This window comes from Microtus oregoni, unplaced genomic scaffold (genome assembly GCF_018167655.1).
Source record: "Microtus oregoni isolate MIOR12 unplaced genomic scaffold, Mior012 000004F_ref0000308, whole genome shotgun sequence".
Taxonomy (NCBI): Eukaryota; Metazoa; Chordata; class Mammalia; order Rodentia; family Cricetidae; genus Microtus; species Microtus oregoni.
The window spans coordinates 40845994-40871296 of record NW_024543063.1 but is presented as its reverse complement, the minus strand read 5'-3'; the positions used below and the strand labels follow the sequence as shown (position 1 = coordinate 40871296).

Genomic DNA, 25303 nt, shown 5'->3' with positions numbered 1-25303 from the left:
ATTAAGGTTTATTTTCACACAGTAAGATTGGAGGAGATTCCAGATAAAAAAAATTATTCCACTCAGGCAAACATGGGAAAGAGAGTTGATGGATCATGGAATGATTTACTTTAATTGTCAGCTTGATACAATCTAGAAGCACCTGGAAGAGAGTCTTAATGAGTAAGTTGTCTATATTGAGTTGGGCTGTGGGCATGTCTGAGGGGAGATTGTTTTAATCAAGTCAGTTAATGTGAGAAGTGCCAGCCCCTTGTAGGACACATTGCTCCTTAGGCTGGAGGATGAGTTTGCATTGTGAATGGTGACTCAGACAGAAATGGAGGTTATGTGTTGGGAAGCTAAATATGTATATAGAAGCAGAATTGAATGCTTTTGATGTCACCTGTGCAAGCCAACTGGTGTACCATACTAGAGCAATAGTCCACCAATGGGGAGAAGGTCAGAGTCAAGAGTCTACTGCAGATGCCAAAGCATCAGAGCTTGGTTACTGTGTGATGGGACACTGAGTCATTGCATCTAGAAAACTAGACTGGAGAATGAATAGGCTGCTGTGGAGGAGAACAGAGGGATAATTAATCCTGTTGTTGACTCCTTGAGTTCAAGTGCATATGAAATATGAAGCCACTCCAGCCTTCATGTTGACAATATAGAACTAAAACTCTCATAAATTTACTTCTTAGTAAATCATAAAGTGTTCCCCCTGTGTCACTGCTAATAAAATAATGAAGTGCTAAATTTCAACAACTACTTGTACCTTAAAAATAGTGGGAATGCTTCTCTACAACTAGAGCAGACCCTTCATATATTTAATATATTTATTTATATAATTAATATATTTTATCACTGTATGTGTAATTGTGTGTGTGTGTGTATACCTGTGCATTACTTGTAGAGGTCAAAGGGCATTTTTCAGGAGTCAGTTCTCTCTTCCACATAGGTCCTAAGACTCAAACTCAGGTTGTTAGGCTCGGCAGCAAGCACATTTATGCCATAGGAGTCCTATTTTTCACATTTTTTAAATGCCAGCTTCTTCCCATATTTTGTAATACACGTGCCTGCTAAAGTTATAGACTCAGGCTGTCCTGTGACCATTTCAGGGAAAATGGCTATTGTGAGACCCACCTGTAATTTTATTGCCCTCTGCTCCAACAAGCTCGAGCAACAACTGATTATGAAGAGGTGCCAGGTGTGTAGAAAACCCGTCTCTAAGAGACTGCTCTGCTTTAACGTCAGCAAAGCCTGAAGTTGTCTCTCGAGGACTGAGGGAAGCAGAAGCTAAATTTTATGGCATCAGAGGGAGAGTGGAAATTTTAGATATGTTGGCCCCTGCAGCTGTGAACACATTTATACATCCAGAGAAGAGATGGATGGAAGGGCATGAGTGACGGGAAGACAGGAAAGAAAAGAGAATAAAGTCTTTGATGATTAGATGGGGAAATGCTTTGTGTTCCGAAGACAAACACGAGAATGCAAACCAAAGTCCGGTGGGAAAATAACTGGGTAAAAACATGAATGTTTCTGACATGCCCTTTGGGAGTGGAGCTTAAACCACAGGAGGTAATGTTCATAATTGTGAATGAACTGCTTGGACAATTGTCCTTAGACTGCACTTAAAATTTCTTGTCTGTAATCTTGAGCAAGCATGTTTAGTTTGTAGCCTATGGTCTTCCCCCCCGCCCTCTGCTACAGAATAAGAATATCCAACTATTTAGCCATACTGAATTAATTTCAGCTGCTGTAACATGCCACAATTTTATAATTGTTCTAGCCCTAGGGGCTTTTGCATGATGCCTATAGCAATTGCTCCGTATTCTACCTTCGTTCTTTCACCTAGATAATGCTTTGCTCGTTCTCTTCCCTCAGCAAGTAATAGTTCCTCTCCCTTTCCCTGATACCCCATTTTTAGGCCAAGATATGTTTTTAGCTGTCACAAAACAGTCTTTCTTTCCATGGTGCGTTCTCACTGTATGGGTGCACAACAACTTCCTTTCTGCTATCAATCTTCTGCATAGATGGATGAGTGAATGGAAGCATTTTGGTGAACCTCAGGGAGGCTTCCCCTATCATCCACGCAGCATGTTCAACCCTGACAATCATGAACAGGGCATAGGGAAAAGTGAATGAGAAAACTTGATGGGAACAAATGTAGAAAAGTCCCGAACTATGGCATTTAATTGCTTAAATATTGACTATGTAAGAGGAAATTATGGGCTTTATTCATTGAAGGGAACATAAGTCAATCATTACAAAGCTCATGCTAACTTAAAAAAATAGGAATGTGAATTATCAATGCCCTGAACACTGAAGACTAGAATTCCAATATTGCAATAGATACTTGCAATCCCCAACTCAAGAAGAGCAAATGTTTGCTCTGACTGTTTTGGAAGTTTAGCTCATAATCTACGGGCTTGTTGATTTGTAGCTTGGGATAAAGCAGAGCTCTATTGCAACAGAATGTGGCAAAGCTGTTCATTTCCCAGTTGGGATATGAATAAAAGAGAGAAAAAAAAAGAGACTGGAGGTCTGCAGTGCCTTCTGAAGCATGCTGAAAGACTAGAAAACTATTAGAATGTATTTCTTAAGGTTTTCACTATTTCCTAATAGCAGGAGGCAAGCCTTGTCTACACAGACTGTCAGAGAACACTTATAAGATCCAGAGTATAACAATGCTGTCAGTAGATTTCAGCTTAGAAGACAAATATAGTATTAGAAGACTCCTGCAAAGCAGATAGTTACCAAGGTGAAGACAATATTTGTCTTAGCCAGTGTCCTGTTGCTGCGAAGAGACACCATGACCAAGGCAACTCTCATAAAAGGAAGAATTAAATTGTGAGCTTGCTTCAAGTTTCAGAGGGTTAGGGCATTGTCATCATGGCAGCACTAATGGCGTTGGAACCATAATTGAGCACTACATCCTAAATCTCAGGCAAAGAGAACTACACTGGGCCTAGTGTGAGCCTTTGAAATCTCAAAGTCCACACTCAGTGACATGCTTTTTCCAAAAAGGCCGTACCTTCCAATCTTTCTCAAATAATGTCATTCCCTGATGACTAAATATTAAAATATATGCACCAATGGGGGACATTTTAATTAAAATATCATTATACTCAAAGAGAGCAACATAGTAATTTTCTGTTTTAAGTATCCTGATCTATTCTACCATGTGTCTAGTTAGGACAAAAAAAATTAAAAGATGTTCATTTATGAAAAAGAAAACCTATGATTGAACTAAATGTATATTTATTGAGCAAGTTTCTCATGGTAACTGCTGAAAGCTGACAGCTAACTTAGACACAGCTCCTCATCTGGCTGTTCATCATATAAGACATAGCTGAAGGATGCTATTTTGTGCCAGAGTTTAAAAGGAACACAGCTCCCAGTCAGAGCAAAATTCAGCATTCAGAGTCTCTTTCTTTGTAAAGCGTTTGGATAGTTCTAATAGTTTTACTTGATAAGTAGTGTTCTCTTAATACTGCCACACACATTAGTATTATAATACTACAAAATGAAAAAAGAAAACTATGAAAATCCATCAAAAATGTGTCTAAAGAATTCAGAAGTAATTGAGTAAGCTTGTGCCATCCCATAACAGAAACAGCATCAATAAAAAGTATCTCTAAAACTTCAAAACATGCCAAGTATATTTAAATGAAGGGATTCATGATAATATTTAATTTTTTAAGATTTATATTTGTTTTTGAAAATTATGTGTGTGTGTGTTTCAATGTGCATGTGGGTGCAGTATCCATGGAGGCCAGAAGAGGACGCTGGATCCCTTGGAGTTGGAGTTAACAGGTGGTTGTTAGCTGCTAAGTATGGGTGCTGGGAACCAAATGTGGAGCTTTAGCAAGAGCATAGAGAATCTTAACTTCTGAACTATCTTTCTAGTTATGCTTCTCTCTCTCTCTCCTCTCTCTCTCTCTCTCTCTCTCTCTCTCTCTCTCTCTCTCTCTCTGGACAATTTGTAGTTCCCTCGTCCCACCATGTAGGTTCCATTGATTGACAGTTCATCAGGCTTGGAAACGAACCCTTTTGCCCACTGAGCTATCTCGCTGGTCCCGCAATTACCATTTTTAACAGCCCCATTAGTCACATAGGAGAGATATTAAGGTTCCAATTTCTTATTTTGAAAACCAATAAAAGAAGTGAAAGCTGCATTTCTTTTATAATCTCTATAATAATCTATAATATGAGGTAATCAAATACAAGAGAAAAGAGTGTTTCTTTTTTTTCCTTTTAACTGGGAAATAATATAAAGAAAAGGTGGTATTGAAAATATGCTCACTTGGCAACCTTGGATAAAGAAATGGATTGCAGTAACTACAAATGTTCAAAAGAAGATTAATGACTTTCCTTTTTGGTACGTTGAGTCAGAATAGCTGTGATTGGGTTGATGTACTACCCACAAGTAAACAAACTAGGTAGATATTTTTTTTTATAAACTGACTCATAGCTCTAAAATTCATTTCAAAGCAGGTATAAACTTGAAAGCATTTGATTCTCGAAAGCCAAGAAACACATTTCCGGAGATTTCATATTCACCCGGCATTTTCTAAGGGCAAGCAGAAAGTTTCCCTGTCATTCCAGACTTAGGCGACAGAGGTCAGAGCCAGGTCCCCAGAGAGGCTAGGAATTGAGAAGGGAATATTCAGAAGAAGATTATCAATGAGAACTCGTGCTTTGGCTGATTCTTGAATGCTGTGTGCCTTTTTTTATTTTCATTTTTTTAAATTTCTTTTACATACCAACCACAGTTGTCCCTCCCTCCCATCCTCCTGCTCCTCCCTACCCCTGCACCCCCTATTCACTCTCCAGAAAAGATAAGGCCTCCCATGGGGAGTCAACAAAGCCTGGTACATCTAGCTGAGGCGGGACCAAGCCCCCCTCCCCGCCAAATAGTGCTTCCTGTGAGCCATTTCCATCTTCTTCCATGTCATCCCTTCACCTTTTCAATCCTCCTCACAGCACTCGTTCATTGTCTTTCATTTCCTTGCCTTGCGTCCATTTATATATGTGTTCACCTATTCACTGAATTACTGCAACAGCGGAAATATAGCTGGTTGCCAATCTACTTCAAACACATCTACTCAGTCTTTTCTGTAACTCTGCTCTTTTCTTTCCTATATCACTTACAATTTGGAAGTCCTTCTGGGCCCAGTAAATAGATTAATGTCTGTTGCTTAGGATTGGAGGACTTTTGAGGACAGGATGTGACCCATGGCTGCAATTGTAGCTTCCATGGTGTCATGTGACATAGTTCATGTGTAATAAAAATTGACAAATAGACACATGAAAACTATTTTTATACAGGTAATAGAGAGATGACTCATTGGTTGGAGCATGCACTGCCCTTTCAGAAGTTCCTTTTCTTATACCCATATCAAGAGGCACACAGTTGCCAGTAACCCCAGTTCCAGAGGATCTGATGCCCTTTCTGGCCTTTGAGGACAGTAAACACATGTGCACAAACCTAACACAGACTCATACACGTAATTTAAAAAAAAAACTTTAAAAATATTTTGATATAAGAACAACTACCTGGGGCTCAGGAGCTCACAGAGTCTGAACTGACAACCAGGGAGCGTAGACCCTCTGCATATATGTGCTTAGTCCTATCACAACTTGATATGCTATGCTTTGATGATACTCACGGGAGGCCTGCCTTTTTCTGAACAGAAGCAGAGAAGGAATGGATTCAGGTAGGGGAGTGAAGAGGGGAGGGGGGGAATAAGGAATGAGAGGAGAGGAGGGAGGAGAAACTGTGGTCAGTCTGCAAAATAAGTAAATAAATTTAATTCAAGTATTTTGATATAAATTAAATAATGAGTTAGTACATAAAAGTACAAATTTATTACATTCAAAATTTAACAGTAGATCAAAGGAAAGGATATCTTCAAGGTGAATAAATAATATCCTTATCAAAATGGCATTACTGTCATCAAGGTAGGGACTCTGAGGTACTTCTGTTTGATCTCCATAGCATCTTAGTAATATGAAACATGAAATTTAATCTCTGCATCTTCTAAGCAAAAAAATCAAGTATTTAGGTTACTTTGGTTATGTTACAGAAGTCAATAATAAAACCAGAGACCGAAATACAACTTGCAATCTTCCCATGACACACTCACTGAAAACCTCTTGCCAGAGCTGATGCTGAGGGTTTCGTCTACCCGGAAGTTAGATTAGATTGATAGTTAAGTGCAGGAGTCATGGACAGCCCCTCAGTCCCTCAGCGTAGTGCTGACTTTACCTCCATCTATTTAGAGCTACAGCAGGAGAGTCACTGTTCTTTGTGGTTCCGTGTAGAGCTTGCTTCTATGTCTCCTTCCGTTTCATGGTATTCGTTTGGGTTGCTTTAAAAGTAGGAGCCCCTTCTTAAATCACCCTGGGCATTTTAATGCTTCTATGCAAAACTAGTATCACCCACTTCCTGTTGATTTCTTGAGTGCTTGGTCTCCAACCTGATTCAGTAATGCAGGTCCCAAGTGCCTATTCATCACCCTGCTGCTCCAATGTCTCACTATAGAAAGGTTTAACAGTGACTCCAGATGATTCATTTCTTAGTTTAGTAACTCATGGGTAATAATTCTCAAATAATCAGTATGATTTATTGCTATTAAATGCTGACTTCACTTTTAACCAAGAAGAGTTTGGCCTATAGCCCCTTTCTCTTGCTCATGGAAGGTCTAGATTAATTTTATTCTTTGATCTTTAAGGATAGAACTCTTTTCATGGTTATGTGTGCGTGCCTACATATGTGGGCATGCATTTGTATTTGAGTATGTGCACAGCTGAGTGAAGGTGCCCTTGGAGGCCACAGGGAGGTGCCAGACCCCTGAAAAGTGTAATTAGTTGCGAGAAACTGGACATAGGTTCAGTGATTCAAAACAGGGTCTTGTGAAGGAACCCTTTACTGCTAAGCCATTTCTCCAGTCCCTAAAGAAAACTTCTGTTTCAATTTATATTTTGGAGGTAATTCTCCCCAAATGAACAGAAAACTTAATTATCTTTTTCATGAAGAATCTTTTCATGACCTTTAAATAAAATTAATTTTCTCTTATTGGAGGGATGGTTTTCCAGTTCATGCATTTTCTACTCCAATCCTTTTCTTTTAAAGTTTTAGTCATCTGTCCTCATCAATAATAATATGATTCATAGTATAACTTGCAGAATCAATTTGTCCTGAAGTATCTTTCAGGGAAAAAAAAATCTCTCAAACCTCTGAAACTTTCTACAAGAACCAACGGTAGTATAAATAAATAAAGCGTATTCATTTTCCCCAGTACAATTCAGTAAGCAATGAGGTTATTTGATTTCGGAAAATAGGCCTCTGTAACCTATATGTTCTTCCAGTCAGATCTTCTTGATGTAATCTAAGTCAGCCTCATGGGGGAACCTGCATTCCCAGGTCTCAAGTTAGGAGTCTACAGTTTCTAATTCAGTGGTGACCTGGCAGAGCTTAAGATGGTGAACGTTTATGGAAGACCCAAGAAACAAATTTCTTAGCTTTAATTATTTTTAGCTTTACTTAATTAAAAAATTAAAAATCATTTAATATGTTTCTTTGTATGCCCAGGCATTCTATGGCATGCTCCTGGACAAAGATCAAATTGCAGGAATCAGCTCTTGTCCTTCTACAAGTGGGGCCTGGAGATTAAATGTGGGTCATCTGAGTTCGCAGAGCAAGAACCTTTATCTACTGAGCCATCTAGGCAGCCCAGTTTGCTTTTTGTTATGGCTGGGCCATTTAAATTAAGCCCTCTTTTTGTTAGTGATCTCCTTGGGGTGGGGGAGACGATTGCTTTGAAAAGTGACAGCCCTTTAGGATTCAAAAATGCTCAGACTGTTGGAGAACGCAGGACTGGGTGCAGGGGTGGGGTAGGAAGAGTCAGGTGCAGGACAATATATCAGAACGATAAGTGGGCTTGCACGTGAAGTATGTGCAGGTAGAGACAGTGCCTGCAGCTCCAAGAGGTACAGCATATCCGCAGCCGCGGACATCCTTCTTGGAGGCTGCGGCAGAGCGACTGTCTTCTGCATCTCAGACAGCTCTGGGGACCCTGCCCTGATCCGGAAGCAGAGCTCTGAACGAGGGCATGACTAATCACATCTCAGGGATGTGTGTCTTCCCGTGGATGGTAAGCTCTTTGAACAATATGAAAGCATGCGCTTTGCTTTCCTGCAACACTTCATCTGCTCTGTACTCGCGGAGACCTCTCCATAAATACGGGCTGAAGGAAGGAGGGCAGAATGCCCGTTTCGGGATCATTCCTTCCGACACAGCTCCCTGAAAGACGTTTGTATATTTTCTGTCGGAGCGCTTTCCATTCCACACAAGATTGCATTTCTGCATCATATAAGGAAAGCCAGACTATATATGGAGTCACCAGGTGACTGGGTTCAAGCCTACAGTCTTTCTGAGTCTCGTCTTTCCTCAATTCTAGCTTTAAATAAGCAGATTTCAGATGGCAGTATTCACTGAGGAGGATTCAGGTCACCCACAACTGCTACTGTGTGTCAGCTCAGGCAGAGATGACAGACAGAGAGCCACAAACCCCACAGCTGCCTCAAATCATCCTCTCTGTACAACTTGGCAATGATATGGATACTGAGGAGCACTGTGTGTGTTTGTGACTGCATGGGTGTGCCTGTGTGTGTATGCATACATGAACGTGTGTGCATGGGTATATATATAGGAGTATGTTTGTGTGTGTGAGTGCTATGTATATGTGTGTATGTGCATGCATATATGTGTATATGAGTATGTGTGTGTGTGTGTGCATGCATGTGTACTTGTGTGTGCATGTGCCTTGTGTGCTCTTCAGAAATTCATTGTTTTAAAGAATCAGAAATCAACCCAAGTATTTAATTATTTTGAGCACCTCTTTTCCTGCTCAATATTCTAATAATAAATAATAGGTTAGCATTAGCAGCAATGAGTGTTCATTGATTACTTGTTACTATGTGGATAAACATTCATACAACAAATCTGTGGAGAATATACTGTTACTCTCATTTCATGCATGAAGAAGCAAGACAAAGAGGTTAAGTAATTTGCTATGAGACAGAAAAAAGAAACACCCCTACTATTATTGTTTGGATACGAGATGCCCCTCCCCCCCCCCCCCCCCCCCCGGGCTTGTATCTGAGTATGTGTCCCTGTGATGCGGGCAGTATTTGTAGAGGGCTGTAGACATTTTAGGAGGCGGGGCCTGACTGGCAGAAGTCAGCCACAAGGTTCAGGCCTGTGAAGGTTTCATATTGGCCCGGTTTGCCTGCTCTCTCTGGTTCCTGGCCCCCATGATACTTTGGTGTCACAGATTCTACCTTCCCTGCCAGGCTAGAGTCCTTAGGACTCCAAGAGACAAAACAAATCTCTGCTCTCATATTTTTTATCTGTCAAGTATTTTACCACAAGGACACAAATCTTAGTCCCTAAAACCAAAATGTAAAAATGTCGTGGTGCCTTATGCAGCAAAGGCGCAATTGCTGGGGGGCTCCCTGGTTTATTCTGGGGACCCTATGTAATCAGAAAGGTCTTTTATGAGAGGGAGGTGATGGGTTAGAGAAGATAGTTCCAGATATTTCTATCATTTGTTTTTATGCCTTTGTTAGTGTTTCTGTTCACACACACACACACACACACACACACCAAAAGCAACTTAGGGAGGAAAGGGTTGATTTCACTTATTCTCCTACATTACAATCCCATCATCAAAGAAGGTAGGGCAAGAACCCAAAGCAGAAACCTGGAGACAAAAACTGAGTCATAGAAGAATGCTGCTTTCTGATTTGTTCTCTCTTTGTGCCTTGATTGTTCTGTATTCTCATAATCCTAGAGTGGGTGGTTCTGCAAAGCATAAGAAGACAGACTGAGCAAGTCACAGTGGCCTGGTCTCTCCCACATCAACCACTCATTAAGAAAATATCCCACAGGCTTGCTTCAGTCAGTCTTATTGAGGCATTTTTGCACCTGTGGTTCTCTCTGCTCAGACAACTCTATCTTGTATCAAGTGAGAAAAAAAAAAAAACTAGGGTGTTTCATGTATCATAAGACAGTGCTTTGTGCTGATGGTTTCACATGTCAAATAGTTACATAAATAACTTTGTAAATATAATAATAAAAGGGGGATGGTTGTCAATGAGCATAAAGTTAACATGAAAATGTCAGGGAGAACAGTGACTGCTTTCCACCCCTTCCTTCCAAAAGACATTGCTTACATACATGTGGAGTGTGTGATGTGATTGTTATTAATATACTCATTTCCATACTTCTGTAATTTTTTTCTTCAGGAGCCCCTTTGTTGAAGGGACTCTACCTTCTACTTCAGAGCATTAAATTATTTCTTGTCATAGCAGTTTCTCAACAATCCTTAGATTTTTGTTTATGACAGTAAACATGGACATATTGGGAGAATACATAGACTTCTTGAAATTAGATGCCACAAGTGTAATCTAGTGTATGAGGAGAAGATATGGGTTGGAAACTATAGAGAGAGGCTTGGTTGCATATGAAGACCTGCCTGAGACTCAGATTTTTAGGTATGACACCTAAGTAAGCTTTTTCTCAGCATCTTAGTCAGTTGGTCTTCTCTTCTCCCCCAGAATGTCTGTTACAGCTCGTAACAGTTTTGTGAATATATTTGCTCATCTTCTCTGTCTGTAAGATGCATGTTGGCATACTTATCTTGAATATTTTCTACCTGGAATATTTAGTGCACAGTACCTCTGACATGGTAGACCGAGTATGTTTATACTAAGTACTTCACTGACATGCATAACCATGTACCTGTGAAGTCGGAAGTAGGTAAGAGTCAGAGAAAATAGCAAGTGGCTTCAGTTTGAGGGATAAAACATTTCACCATTGCTTTAGGCATCAATTGTCCAAGATTTTTTTTTCACTACCTTATTTTGCTGACAGAAATATTCCAGGCCCCTAAGCTTGAGGTGCCATGGAAGATGGATACAACCATTATAATGTAATAATAACAATAGTGAAAAAGAGAAGAAAAAAAAGAAATAGTAGGCTAACGTAACATGGTCTGTTTTTATAGGGGAAAAATCTCTTGGTAGCTTATTCCAAAAATAGTCTTTATCTATAATAAAATCATTACTCTGATAGTTGCCTCTAAGCAATACATTAACTCAGAGATAACTCAGAGATAACTGCATTGCTCCAAATGTGTCAGCATTTAAAGTCTATCTGGCTGAAATTTTTCTTAATTTATTGCTATCTAATAATGGTAAAAAAAAAAACATCATTTGTGTTTGACAAAGAGTTATGCTTTAACCATACACATTCATTCGGTTATATAACAAGGAATGATTGTTCAGCTAACATTATTCTTTCTAAGGAATGTGATGTTTATTCATGTGTACTTGGCGAATAAATTCTTTATAAGCATATTAACAAGATGTAAAAAATAATCAGACCCCTGGGTCTTCAGAAGAGAACTTCATAGAATAGTGAAAACATTTAGGGTTGGTGGGGGTAACTAACAGTTTCTAGGGTGTAGTGGATAGTCTGAATCAATACATATTTGGGCATAGAAGTAACTATAATAATTTCATCAGATGAAACATGATGAGTAAGCTATAATGTCATGCTGTTGACTGAAAGAAGTCAGTTTACCCGTTAAAAAACCGTTTCTTATTTTATTGGGTTTCTCTAACCCCTTCATTTCTTATATAAAGTACTCTCAGGGTAATTGCTTTAAAAAAAAATCTTTGGTTTGTAAAACAGAAAATACAGTGAGGATTTCTGAGTATTATTGGTTTCATTTTCTGGGGGTGCAAACTGATTTTGACAGATGTACTGTTATGTTACCAGTATCACATGACATCTTTTTGAAGATGAACTGAATAAGAGTAAGCTTGACAATGAGTAGGTAAGACGCTGTCAGATAGCTGAAGGGACAGACTGGTGTCAAAGTATGGCATAAACGCCGTAGAATAAACCTCACAATACCATTAGGATAATGGCTTTCCAATGATGCCCTTGAGAAAAGAGAAAAGAGTCTTGTACTTAAATGCTATCACTTAGTCATGAAAATAATATTATAAAACAGAGCACAAGGCCAATTTAATGTGTGCTTGAAGTGGTATTTTATAACTCTAGACTACACACAGAGACATATATGTGTGTGTCTGAAAGATATGCTGTCTTTGATAGGTATGACACATACCTGGTAGAATTTGTGATAACCAAACCAGTTTTTAACAGTCCTAGACCAATATTAAACTATTGATTTTTACATATGTATTATAAAGTGATTATATATATATATATATATATATATATATATATATATATATATATAAATTGCAATCTGACTTTCTTTGTTGTAGAATAAGGCTAGCCTTTAGTAACATAAGAAAATTTGTGGCACGCACTTAAAGTATATTTCTAAATCATGAATTTTGTGAGTAGTTAAAATGATCTAGATGGAACTGAATCATTTTTGTTTTTTGATAGGATTAGGTAATTTTTGCTATGATATTACACACACACACACACACACACACACACACACACACACACACACCGTAGTAGTTAACATGCTTCAGTGCAAACCATATTTATCCATAGAAGGATGACTTTCACTATTTTTGTCTCCAGGGTCAGTGGTGATTGATCTGGATGGAAAAAGCTCCCTTCTCTACAGATTTGATCAAAACTCCTTGAGTCCAATAAGAGATATCATTTCTTTGAAATTTAAAACCATGGAGAGTGATGGGATCCTTCTGCACAGGGGAGGGCCTGCTGGAGATCATATCACATTGGAGTTAAGAAGAGGAAAACTCTTCTTACTTATTAATTCAGGTAAAGCTACTTGGTGATGCTCTTGGAAGGTCTGATTCTTTGATTGTCACTTATGTAACTTGATGTTTTCATAGCTCACTGCTTTTAACATTCAAGGTATTTTATTTTCCCATTGAAGGACTTTTGTGTACACCCAGTGCCTACTGTGGAATAGAATAATTGTTTAACTTTGTAAAGATGTGTTGCATTTGTTTATGCTGAATTTGTTTAATTATGTAAAGGTGTGTTGCTCTTTCACCAGACACCCCATTGGCCTAATAAAAGCGGAATGGCCAATTGGTAGGCAGAGGAGGGATAGGCAATTCTGGCAGGTAGAGAAAAAAGGGGAGTCAGCCATCCAGTCGGACCAGCTAGCCAGCGGCCAGCCAACCAGACATGGATGAAGCAGGAAAATAGGATGGATAGTATGTAGATGATGTAAACATGCCTCAGGGCAGCACATAGAAATAATAGAAATGGGTTAATTAAAGCTAATAAAAACGGTAACTAGAAACAAACCTAAGCTAAGGCTGAGCATTCATAATTAATAGTAAGTCTCCATGTCATGATTTGGGGGCTGGTGGGTCAAGAAAGCCCATATATTTGACACCCAATGAGTAGCACTAAATGTTGTTTTAATTTTGGCATAGTACCTGCACCTTAATCTATTGCTATGCCAGCCAGCAAATGCTACTCTGCTGTTACCTACCTATTTCTCTAGCAGCAGCCTGGCTGTTCAGACTGCACCTGGGGAGAATTTTGCTCCCACAGCCACCAACCCTGTTGCTTCCTCTAAAGGTTGATTTAACTAAATCACTTTCATTCTAATTATGAATAAGACTCGAGACTCAAAGGCTGGGGTGAAAACCTGAGTGCTCAGAGCGGCTGAGTAGCAACTACCTAACCCCTTCTCCTCCCTGGTGTCCACGAAGACCTGTGCTTCTGCTTTGAAAACCTATACTTCTCCAAACCCCACCCTACTACTTCCTGTTTCTGTCTCTCCTAGGTACCCTCTGATGTTCTATGATTACTTTCTGTCAACTAGTTGCCAACTCAGCCTCCTGACCCAAGATTAATTTTATTTAATTAAAGCCAATGCAAATGCAAGGTTCATAGTGGGATCAAATATCCTCCAACAAATGCCCAAATGATTCATGTTTGCAAGCTGCACAAACCCTTCTTTGGATGCTCTGCCTATAACTCTGACGTAGCTCCACAGTTATTCCCTAGCATCATAAAGAATGGGATGGGTCATTGAAAAATATTACAGCAGTAAATATAATGAGCTTGTAGCAAAGATAAAATTTACATAGAAAATGAGCTTGCAATGGGTAATAATAATAGAAAGAATTAACAGTGGAAGAAATTGCAGCAAGGTTGAGAGATCATTATAATCAAGCTTCAGATAAATCCACACTCGTGTTCAGGATGGTATGCATGGAAGAAGGTTGCAAATTACTGTGAGAGATGCTGATCCATCAAGAAGAAGCCCCCCACCCTTTTCACTGAATCACGCTGTTGTCATTTCTCCTCCCAGGTGAAGCTAGACTGACCTCTAGTTCCACCCTGATCAACCTCACCTTGGGCAGCCTTCTGGACGACCAGCACTGGCATTCTGTGCTCATCCAGAGACTGGGCAAACAGGTCAACTTTACAGTGGACGAGCACAGGCGTCACTTCCATGCCCAGGGAGAATTCAATTACCTGGATCTTGATTATGAGGTGTGGTGGTTACATTTCAATTAATTCAGATTTGATGATGCATATGTGGTTTAACTTCCTAATAGAAAATATGCTATTAAAAAAAAGACACCTCCAGAGCAAATCTCCAGGCTGACAAAGGTGGCCTAGCTTATTAGCATATGGAACGTGGGGCTCATCATTTATTATATATTTATATGTATCATTATAGAACATGATCATCATCTACTTGACATGTACAGTCACTGGGCTTCATAGGCAGCTTTTATTTCTCATGATGAGATCTCATTGCCACATGCACATCTAGAATGCATGGTCTGATTTCTTTTTGGGTTCTAACCCCGAGGAATAGAGATTTATGAGAGACAATAGCAGCAAACAGATTAATCCATTAACAACTGATTTAAATATGCAAATAGCAATTTGTGCTAGAAACATATACAAAATAAAATATCATAATTAGCTACATTATTAAATAGACCAAGTTCTACTGTGAATCAAAAAGTGTATTTTTCTTCATTAAGCAATAAATATCAAAACCAGGTGTGATTAGCGACTTGGAAAGATAATCAAGCCGTCACACAAATGAAGACTGAATGCACATAAATTTGTTTTTAAAAGTCGGTATCTTAATTTTTTTCTATGTGGGGTGTTGTAAAGTTATCTCCGTGATGATTACTGCTATAATTTCTAATCATAATTATTTAAACAGGTTATCATAAAAATCACTAAACAATATTATTGATGCCATTTTTCTTTCTAAGATCAGCTTTGGAGGGATCTCAGCACCTGCAAAATCAGTGTCATTGCCATACAAACACTTTCATGGATGCTTGGAGAACCTCTATTATAATGGAGCGGACATCATCGGCTTGGCCAAGCAACACAGCCCTCAGCTCATCACCACGGTAAGAGTCTTCATATGAAGCAATGAGTAAGATGCACCTTTTCCAAATAAAATTGCTCCCTGTGAGGGTCTTGCTTATGTTTTAAACATGGCTCTTATTTAATTTTCTCTAGTTGACAGTATGCATATAGTAGATTAGTTCTATTTAGGGGAATTATAATTCATAAAACAACTATGTTTCATGTATTTATCTTTATGAAAAGTAAACACATGATAGATTTTTCTTGTGTAGACACAACACACACAGACACACACAGAGAGAGAGAAAGAGAGAGACGCTTGCACATGCACACACACATTCACCTCCTCATTCTAGAAAGGGAACCCATAAAAGACCAAAGTAATGATTGTACCAAAGTCCAGCTTAATGAATCAATGAGTTTCTATTGGAGTAATTAATACAGGTATGGGTACCAGGTTGCTTACAGGAGCACAGATTACCCAAAAGCCATTGCATCATGGAAGAAGTCACCCAAGCACAAACTGCTGCTCCAGAGCTGTCTCTTCCCATAAAACTGAGGAGAGACCTTCCAGAATTTTCTAAGCTTCAGCTTTCTAAGCTGTGATGTTTTGTTTGCCTATTGAATCTCATGAGCCTGCCTTTCCATCTAGATGGAATGCTTTAATTTGGAAATAACTGTTGTACAACAGTAAATATAAAAAAATAATATGGGAAATATTTTTAAATTTTATCATGATATGGTTTTTAATTTTGTCATGGATTTTTCAGTTTTGTTGGGGTATTGTTGTTTCAGTAGATTAATTATTTTTATTTGTTTAAGAAGTTGTTCCCTGATTTGGACCTTGAGATTTCTGTCCGGTGCTCCCGTGTGGGTCTCTGTCTCTGTCTCCTTTCATCGCCTGATGAAGGTTAATATTCCTGAGGATGCCTATGTGTTTGTCTTTGGATTCACCTTATTTAGCTTCTCTAGGAACATGAAGTATAGGCTCAATGTCCTAGAGGTGGGCAGTCATTGGGCTTCCCACAGGTCAGGGAACCCTGATTGCTCTTCGAGCAGATGAGGGGGGGGGGGACTTGATCGGGGGAGGGGGAGGGAAATGGGAAGCGGTTGTGGGGACGAGGCAGAAATCCTTAATAAATAAATAAATTTAAAAAAAAATAAAAATAAAAAATTAAAAAAAAAAAAGAAGTTGTTCCCTGACCAGAAGATTAGATGAACACAGTCTCTGGAATCGGGTAGCATTCTGGTGTGTTAACAAGAAACTGGAAACACTGGTGTTTGTCATGGTCATTTCATAACAAAGAACTTATAGGTTGTTACAACCTTGTGGCTGCGAGGCTATCTAAATAGTGTTGTCTGGGATCCTTTATACCCCAAGTCCATGGAATTATGACAACATTTAGCTCTATCTGTTGGTCATAGTTCAGTAAGGGAAGCAATAGTGGAGTGTATTCCAAACAGGGCATCTTCTCTGGATGTGGAACTGAGCAGAGGAACGAGGAATTGAGGGCCTGGCACAGGAAGATTGAAGATCAGATTAGTCACTGTCTGAAGCTGAACTGTGAATGGACCGACTTGGCAGAGGATTTGTGGCTTATGCAGGCAGCTTTCTGAGCCTTCTGCATGAGATGTTGCCTCTGGGTGGCTTCTGTCCCTATAAATCCATGATGCACATCTGGGGTGGGCATCAGCTTGGCTTGTTGCTGCCCAGCAGGACCAGATGTCTTGATGAATAGACGGTATAGAGTGGGGGAGAGCAGGGCAGTGGGACAAACCAGCATCCCTCATTCCTTATCACTATGTCTATAGGTGTGGTGGGTGAGCACACGGATGCTTTTGGTGTACGTGTGAATGTGTGCAAGTGGGGGCTGATGGCTGCTGTTCAGAATCACCCTCAATCACTCTTCCACCTTATTCATTGCTGCTGTATCTGTCAGTCAAACTCAGAGCTTCCCTGTCTGATGTCTGCCAGCTTGCTCTAGGGATCTCCCTATCTCTGCTTGCTGAGGCTGGAATTACAGGTGGCTTCCCTGCCCACCCAGCATCGGGGTGGGGTGGGTTTCCAGGGATCCTAACTCCAGTAATCAAGTTTGCACATCAAGTTCCTTGACCATTGGATATCTTCCCAGTCTTAGTCATGGCTTTTTGGCATGGGTTCTGGAAGATGGAACTCCAGTCTTCTTGTTAGCAAGCAATCAGTGGCTGTCCCCACAGGCTTGTGCTCATCCTTTACTGTACACGCTTCCCCAAACCTTTGGGGCGACATGGCTGGTGCTCTACTTCTCTGACACTCAGTCATCTTTTGAGGTTTACAGGAAACTTTTGCTTAGAATCAGTCAGTGATTGAAATTCTGGGGAGCACAGTTTCCAGCTTTACTACTTTGATAATAAAATGCCGATGTAAATAGAGTTTCATTAGTTTCTTTCGTTGCTTAAAATTCAAAATATGTAAATTGAATCTCATGTTGTGCAGAAAATCCCAAAGAGCATCACAGGAATATTTATTATGGAAAAGATTTGATTCCTAATTCTCTGTGAATCTGTGTTCTTGGTATGTTCCTAACATCCAGTAAGGTTATATTTTCATTACCTTTTATTAAATGGAGATAATTTAAAATGAAATATAGACAAATGTGTGTGTTTCATTCAAAATAATATTTCTACATAATGCTTGTGCAAAGATCCCCTCTGTCCATGAACAAGAGGATGAGCTGTATATAGGGCAGGAGGAGGTAGCTACCAAAATAAAGCATAGGATCAAACTTCAGTGAATAGCTGGTCCCATGTCCACAGGGTTTAATGATCTCAAAATTTCCTTCATTTTGTAAGTTAGTACATACATTATCAGTTAGCATTTTTGTGCTCTTAAGCTTTTAACATTTCACCAAACATACATCATAACTGTTGTATAAAGTAAAAGTTCAATTTCTAACAGAATCATTTTTATTTGTTTGTTTGACCAAGATTTCTTCCCCATGTTTATTCTTGTTGATAAAGTTGATTTCATTGACTTTGCTAGTCTATGCTAAGGTTGAAGAATGTGGAGAAAACCTGGGGGCACACTTCAAGAGCTTTTAAGATAAATGGTAAAGATTTGGATCTTCATGGTACTGCAAAATGTTTTCTGGATAGAGTAATATAAGACTGATAATCAGATTTCACAAGTATTTAAATTGCATCCCACATGGGCCGAAATGAGCTGAATGCCTGCTCCTGTCCTCTGCCTCAGGGAAACACATCGTTTTCTTGCTCACAACCACAGTCTATGCCTCTGACTTTCCTGAGCACCCGGAGTTACTTGGCACTCCCAGCATCTTCCAAAGAGGAAGCCGTCTCAGCCAGTTTTCAATTCCGAACCTGGAATAAGGTGGGACTTCTGCTCTTCAGTGAACTCCAGCTGGTTTCGGGCGGTCTTCTCCTCTTGCTCAGCGATGGGAAACTTAAACTAAATCTCTACCAGCCAGGAAAGACACCCAGTGACATCACAGCAGGTATTAAATGTATTCCTGCAGGCAAAGCATATGGGTTTGAAAGATTTCCCTATCTCTGTGCCTCTTCTCCATAAATTTCATGCATAATCAAAAATTAATATTTGTTTAATAAATGGATACTTGAGTTAATAAGATTATCACTACCCTTCCTTAGAGAAACTTGATTCCAATTTTTCTACTACATACGATTCCAGTGTTCAAAATTCTTATTAATAGAGTTAGTAATGATGAGGGAACAGAAATTTCTACCCATGACCCTTCTACCAGTTCAGACAAGTCATCATCATCCCAGGAGAAAATGGGTTTTGGGGTAAAAGTGAATAAGTGAATGGCACTGAAACCAGCCAGTAAATGAACTGAATGTTTCAGTGAAAAATCAGACTGCTAAATAGCTATTGTCCAACGTTGTGTAGAACATAGAGGCCACACTGGTACCTGTAGCTATCTATGTCATTATCCTAAAATTCAAATGTACCTGTAATGGTTACCTTACATTTAAAACTGGATACATTTTTAAACAGGCAAAGATTTGTGAAAATTTTGTCATTTGCGTAACCAATTGAAGTTCTCTGTATTTGTGTACCATATAGCATCCTTTTTTATCAATTAGAGGTAATATAATTAAGGCGACTTTATATGTGTCTTGAAACTTAATGTTCAATCTAGATCAGAGCTGTGAGTGAGGGATATATTTGTCTCTTCATTAAAATGATATAGCTCTCAACAAGGAATCTCCATCAGAGCTTTTCATGGACAGTATAGCATCTACTCCTGGCAGCTAGAGGTCACATTGGGGTAAACTGCTGCATTAATTTAATAAGTGATCTTACAAAACAATTTATAGATGTTACTGTACTATTCCTATATATTAACCATGACCAACATTTATAGAATTTGATTAGGAGAGGAAAAAAATGAGAAAAGTTAAAATGGAGTCTGGAACTAATAAGAAAAGTATGTATACAAATCGCTGCTAGCATGGTGCTTAGTTAGGCTTCCTGAGGCTGTGAGAAAACACCATGAGCACAAGGAACCAGGAGGGGAGAAGGTTTGCTTCACTTACACTCCCACATCACAGCCCATCATTGGAGGAGTTAGGACAGGAATCTGGAGACAGTAACAGAGGCCATGGAGAAATGCTGCTTCTGGCTTTCTCCTCATGCCTTCCTCAGTCTGCTTTCAGAGAGCACCCAGGGCCACTAGCCAAGGCGCAGCACCACCTCCAGTGAGCTGGACCCTCCCACATCAATCATCAATCAAGAAAACATACCACAGGCTTGTCCACAGGTCAATCTGGTAGGAGCGGTTTTTCAATTGAGGTTCTCTTTTCCAAAAGCTGCAGCTTGTGTCAAGTTGACATAAAACCAGCCAGCACAGGGATCCTTTGTTTGTATATTTTTATTGCCATTCATGTTCCTGCATCACTACAGTTTAAGTTACAGTGTTAGAAAGTCAGCATAAATTATAATTTTTGAGAAGTACTATACTGTGACTTTTATGTAATGTTCAATGTGGTGGATTTGTAGTCTGGACCAAAGGAAATAAATTAATCAGTGTCATATGAATAATTAAGAGACTCCTAAAATGAGAGTCTAAAAATGTAAGCTTGTCACCAGTGTGTAGAGTATTGTGATGCATTTAGCATCCTCTGAAGTGGTTACAGCCAAGCCTAGTTTTCAACATCTTAAAGAAACTGCTTCGGTACAACATTACTGTAGTTCTGTACAACAGAACTGTATGAAGCTAGCTCACTTCCAACCTCTTTTCAGGAATGTGTGGTTAATAAATTACTAGGTATAGCTCTGCATAGAATACCCTAAGTGATTTTAAAATCTCTAAATGAATGTTTGAACATGGAGAAGGCAAAATCCATTATGATATCATGTGACTTTATATGATTATTTTCATAGCTTATAATAAGGAATCTAACTAGGAGTGTCAGGGTGGTAAAATAAATTACACTGCAAATAGCAACCGTTGGCCACCAACTCACCCCACTCTTTTTTTTTCCAGTTTCCTTCAAAATTATATATCTAATAACTATGAAAGTTTAAGCCATCCTTATGTAATGAAAAGATTTGCTACAACATAATACCAATCCAACAGTTACACATGACTTTATTTCAAGTCATTGTCATACAGCTGTTGATTTGGTTGTCAAACCTTATTAAGTGCACCCCAAGTAGGTTATGGGATATATGTTAATTTTTGTGAATTTCAGTGGAGCAAATATTTTTTTTAAATTTACAAATGAATTACTTAAATGGTAGTTGGTACCTGGTTAACTTCTTTTCCCATAGGAAATAACCTTTCACTAGGGGTCATTTGGGGTACTATACTACACTAAATCTTTTCATTAAATAAGGATGACTTAAACGTTCATAGTTATCAGACATATGAATCAACAATCCTTAGGGTTTGAAAAATTAAAAATATTTTCACCTTTCCTAGTGAAAGAAACTAAATTATAAGGAGGAAGAACTGAATTATGCAAATATCTGAATTATCAGGATAAATTTGTAATGGAGTGTACTGTTGGCAAATTGTCACTTGGAATTATTTGAAAATACTATGTGAACCTAAGCCATCCTTGAAATATTAATGGTAGTATATTAGCCTAAATCATGAGATGTTTTAGCAGGGCTCAGAAATCCCTCCTGACGCAAGGTATTTTCAGCCCTTGTCACTGTTAGAGATGTCAAATCAAAATCCCTCCAGATGCCTTCAAAGACCTAACATAACAATGCAGTTGCATTTTCTTACTGGAAATGAAATTCTTTGCTGTCAAGTTTGGAGTTCCTTCAATAATCTTAGCATTTTTGCCTAAACTGGAAAAATCAGCCCTGTGGACAAGCTTTTTGGCCCCAGAGCAGAAGTTGCCTGTGGTAATCGCTTGTGCTATCTGAAGTGTGTGTTTTGGTAGACATTTGCAATCACGGTGTCCCTGGCAATGGTACAGCCCTCTTGGTGTGTCTCCCCAAGTAGAAATCATTCTTTAGTTCCTTGTTAATCTCTTCCTCTTTTCACTGTGTAAACCTGTCACCTTCAAACTCCTGCCCTCCACTGAAGCGATAGTTACCAATGACCCCTATATTTTCCCCCTGACAGGAGCTATCTAGTGATCTGGGTCCTTAATTATGGCTAGTGACGATAGTTAGTAAACCTAGGAGTCCTGTGATTTCAGAGCACTGAGATAGATTTGGAGATGGAGTGTCACTCTTCAGGGGCTCCTTGAGTGATGGCATACATGTAATTGCCTCCTGCCCCTTTGCAGAGGATCTTCCCTAAGTGGCAGGCTTAGTGCTTTTCTTTATCTATCTCCCCTTCTAGATGCCTTCTACAGTCTAAGCAGAGGCTGAGGGCAGCTGAGCTGTCGGACTGTTTCTATAGCAATTTACGACAGGCCTGCAGATTACACAGGAGAAAGCAGATAAAAACCTTCTCACTTCCTGCTATGATCTGTGTAACAGTTATATGGCTTGACCCAGAGACAAGGGTTGCGTACTTGGGTTGAGGAAGAGATGACTCTGGAACAATTCCATTCTTTCCACCACCTGCAATTGCAAATACTTCCACCTTGGACATATTTGGTATTTGAGCACCTTGAGGCTGTTGCTCATTGCAAGAAGACTCACGTGAGCAATTGGATGCAGACATATTGAGAATGGCATACAATTTGGGGTTATGTTCATTGACTGGTGTGTCTAGAAAGCAAACATTAGCTGTAGATGAAATGCTCTCGGGAAGTGGGGATAATTCTATGATCTGGTATTTTTGTGATCGTTATCTAGAAGGATGAAAGGAAGAAATCATGATGAAATAACGGACACGAGAGAAATTACTCATTGCAGTGGCCATTTTAGTGTGTGTTGCTGGCATCACCACTCCTGGCAGAACCCATGTAAGGGAGGAAGGACTGGCTTAGCTCACGGCCTTGGGGAGTTTCAGCCCATCATCCCGGGAAAGGCATGTTGGAGCAGTAGGCTTCATTATCACAGAATGTGTGATACAGGAGCCTGTTATCACCACATCTGGTCAGGAAGCAGAGAGGCCAGACCTAGGGATTGTTCTACAGCTAGCCTTCAGAAGAAGATCCTGGTGACCTGCCTCCATTAGCTAGGCTCTACCTCTTGAAGGTTCCACAGCCTTAAAGTCGCATCACCCAGAGACCAATCTTTCAAACCATTAACCTGCAATGGGACATTAAACATTTAAACAGTGACAGTAGTTATTCACATTATTTAGAGGAGGGAGAACTTTAGTATGCCTCTTGTTTATACATTAATCTTATATCTTTTGGGGGTTGTATACAACCAAGAATTTGAAATAGTAGTATTTTTGTTTGTTTGTTCCTTTGCTGTTCTGAGAAAAGACCTTGCTAGCTGGCCTGGAGCTTACTATGTAGACTAGGCTGGCCTTGAATTTACAGCCCTTGTCTTGTTTCTGCCTTCCAAGTGCTGGGATTTTAGGCAGGCATGCACCATTACAGGCAGCTTAGAAATAGTTTTGGTTTCTTCTCTTGATCCTATCGTCGCATAGCTACTGATGTTGGCATTCTGGGAGTTTACTTATGTTCAGTGGGATAGCTCCAGGTCCTTCACCCGGCCCTGCATGGCAGCCAGCTTCTCACGGCTTAGCTTCTTCATAGCCACATGCCTGATTGCCAGCCCTGCCTTTCTCCCTTCTCAAAGTGGATTGTCCGACGTAAAGAAAAATAAGGAGAGCACCTGCCTTATAGGCAGAGAAAATCGTGGGTTTTAGAGTCAGGCAAGGGTTTCTGGTTTGTTTTTGTTGCTTACTAGCTGGATAGCACCCACGGTAATCATTGAGTCTCCCAAAGCTTCATTTTCTTCAGAAATAAAACAAGGGTAATAACCATTGTGGTGTAAAATACACAATACATAGAAGGCACCAAACAGTACTTGCGAAGCATTACTCAAGAACATTGTTGCAATTTTTACTTTATTAATGTAGCAACAATGTATTTACTCCCCAGATGAGTTGGGCCTGGGCTATAGCTCGGTGGTAGAGCCCTTGCCTCCTCATGGCCTTGGTCTTGCTGCCCAGGATGGAAAAGGAATTATCAGTGATGGGTGTAATAGTTTCAGTGCAAAACATCTCCCTCACCGGCTCATGGCTTAGGATTCTTAGTCCACAGCTATGGGTGGTGTTTGGAATTGTGTAACGTTTGACTCTGAAGGGAAGATTAGAGGAAGTGAATCTGAGCTGTTGAGGGTTATCTTGGGTATGATCTTTTTCTGGGTTTGGTTTCTTGATTTGTTTTTTGTTTGTTTTATTTTGTTTTTCCTATTGGTATGGGAATAATCTCAGCTATACACGCCTATCATCAGGAATTCTGCCATGACATCTAGCCATAAACCATAATAAACCGTATTTCTTTTTAAAAAGGATTTGTGTGTGTGTGTGTGTGTGTGTGTGTGTGTGTGTGTGTGTGTGTGTGTGAAGTGGCCATGGAGGCCAGAAGAGGGTTCTCAGGGAATCTGGAGTTATAGTAGACTGTGAGTTACCAAGTTCAGGTGCTGAGAATGAACTCAGGTCCTCTGGAAGAGCAGCAAGCGTTCTGAACCAATGAGTCATCTTTTCAGTCCTATAAACTTTTCCTTTCTTAAGTCACTGCTGTCTGGTATTCTGTCACAGCAATGAGAAGAATAACTAATAAAGCAGCGATAGGGTTGAGTTAGGTAATATAATTAATAAGGAAAAAGAACAAGTTGCATGGTTCCTCCCTTTAACTGTAGTGTGGCTTTCAAAGGGGACACTTCCTATCAGATTGGAGGTGGGAAAGTGAAGTGGAGTCTGATTTACTAGGTAGGGCTAATTGACATATGTTAGGGATCACTCATGTTTTAATTTGAGCAATCCATCCCGTTGACAGGCAATACGTCTACTCCACAGGTAAATGATGTCTATTACACCAAATTTCAGCTTTCTAAAGGCCTTTCTGGAAGTGTGGCCCCAGTTCTTAACCTGCTGGCCAGTTAAATGATTGCATTTCACTGGGCCAAATTGCAGCGTGGGGTGTCCTGCCAATCTTTTGTTCATAATCTAACTTGGCTTCCATATGGAAAGTAAGATTCCAAAGGCCTGCCCCAGCCTTTGGTTTAATTCTGTCCCGTGCCCAGTCAGCAGATGCCCAGGGCACAGCTACACAAAGCACAATCCTTGGACCAGTATGATCTCTCTGCAGGGTTTGTCTGAATCCACAAGTATGAGAACAGACATAAAGCTTTTGGAAATGGTTACAGCACAAAGAAATCCATAGAAGGCATAAGCATGTGCTTAGTAGACTTACATTTTTTAATGTTTCATTTTCAGTTTTTATTTTATGTGTGTGGATGTTTTGTCTTCATGTATGCCTGTGTGCCTTGTGCATGAAGGGTCTTTAGAGGCTGGAAGAGGGATTGGATCTCTACCGGTG

The 25303-nt window shown here is 39.6% G+C and overlaps 1 protein-coding gene across 4 annotated transcripts in view; it reads left to right on the top strand.

Moving 5' to 3' along the window:
* The window catches only part of Cntnap4 (contactin associated protein family member 4), a 298486-nt gene that overhangs the window by 167916 nt on the left and 105267 nt on the right, over positions 1 to 25303 (top strand). For all 4 annotated transcript variants that reach the window (XM_041650847.1, XM_041650845.1, XM_041650846.1 and 1 more), the window contains exons 5-8: positions 12620 to 12823; positions 14340 to 14524; positions 15268 to 15411; positions 18603 to 18864. In XM_041650847.1, the coding sequence (XP_041506781.1) occupies positions 12620 to 12823; positions 14340 to 14524; positions 15268 to 15411; positions 18603 to 18864 (795 nt within the window). The remainder of the gene's footprint in view (positions 1 to 12619; positions 12824 to 14339; positions 14525 to 15267; positions 15412 to 18602; positions 18865 to 25303) is intronic.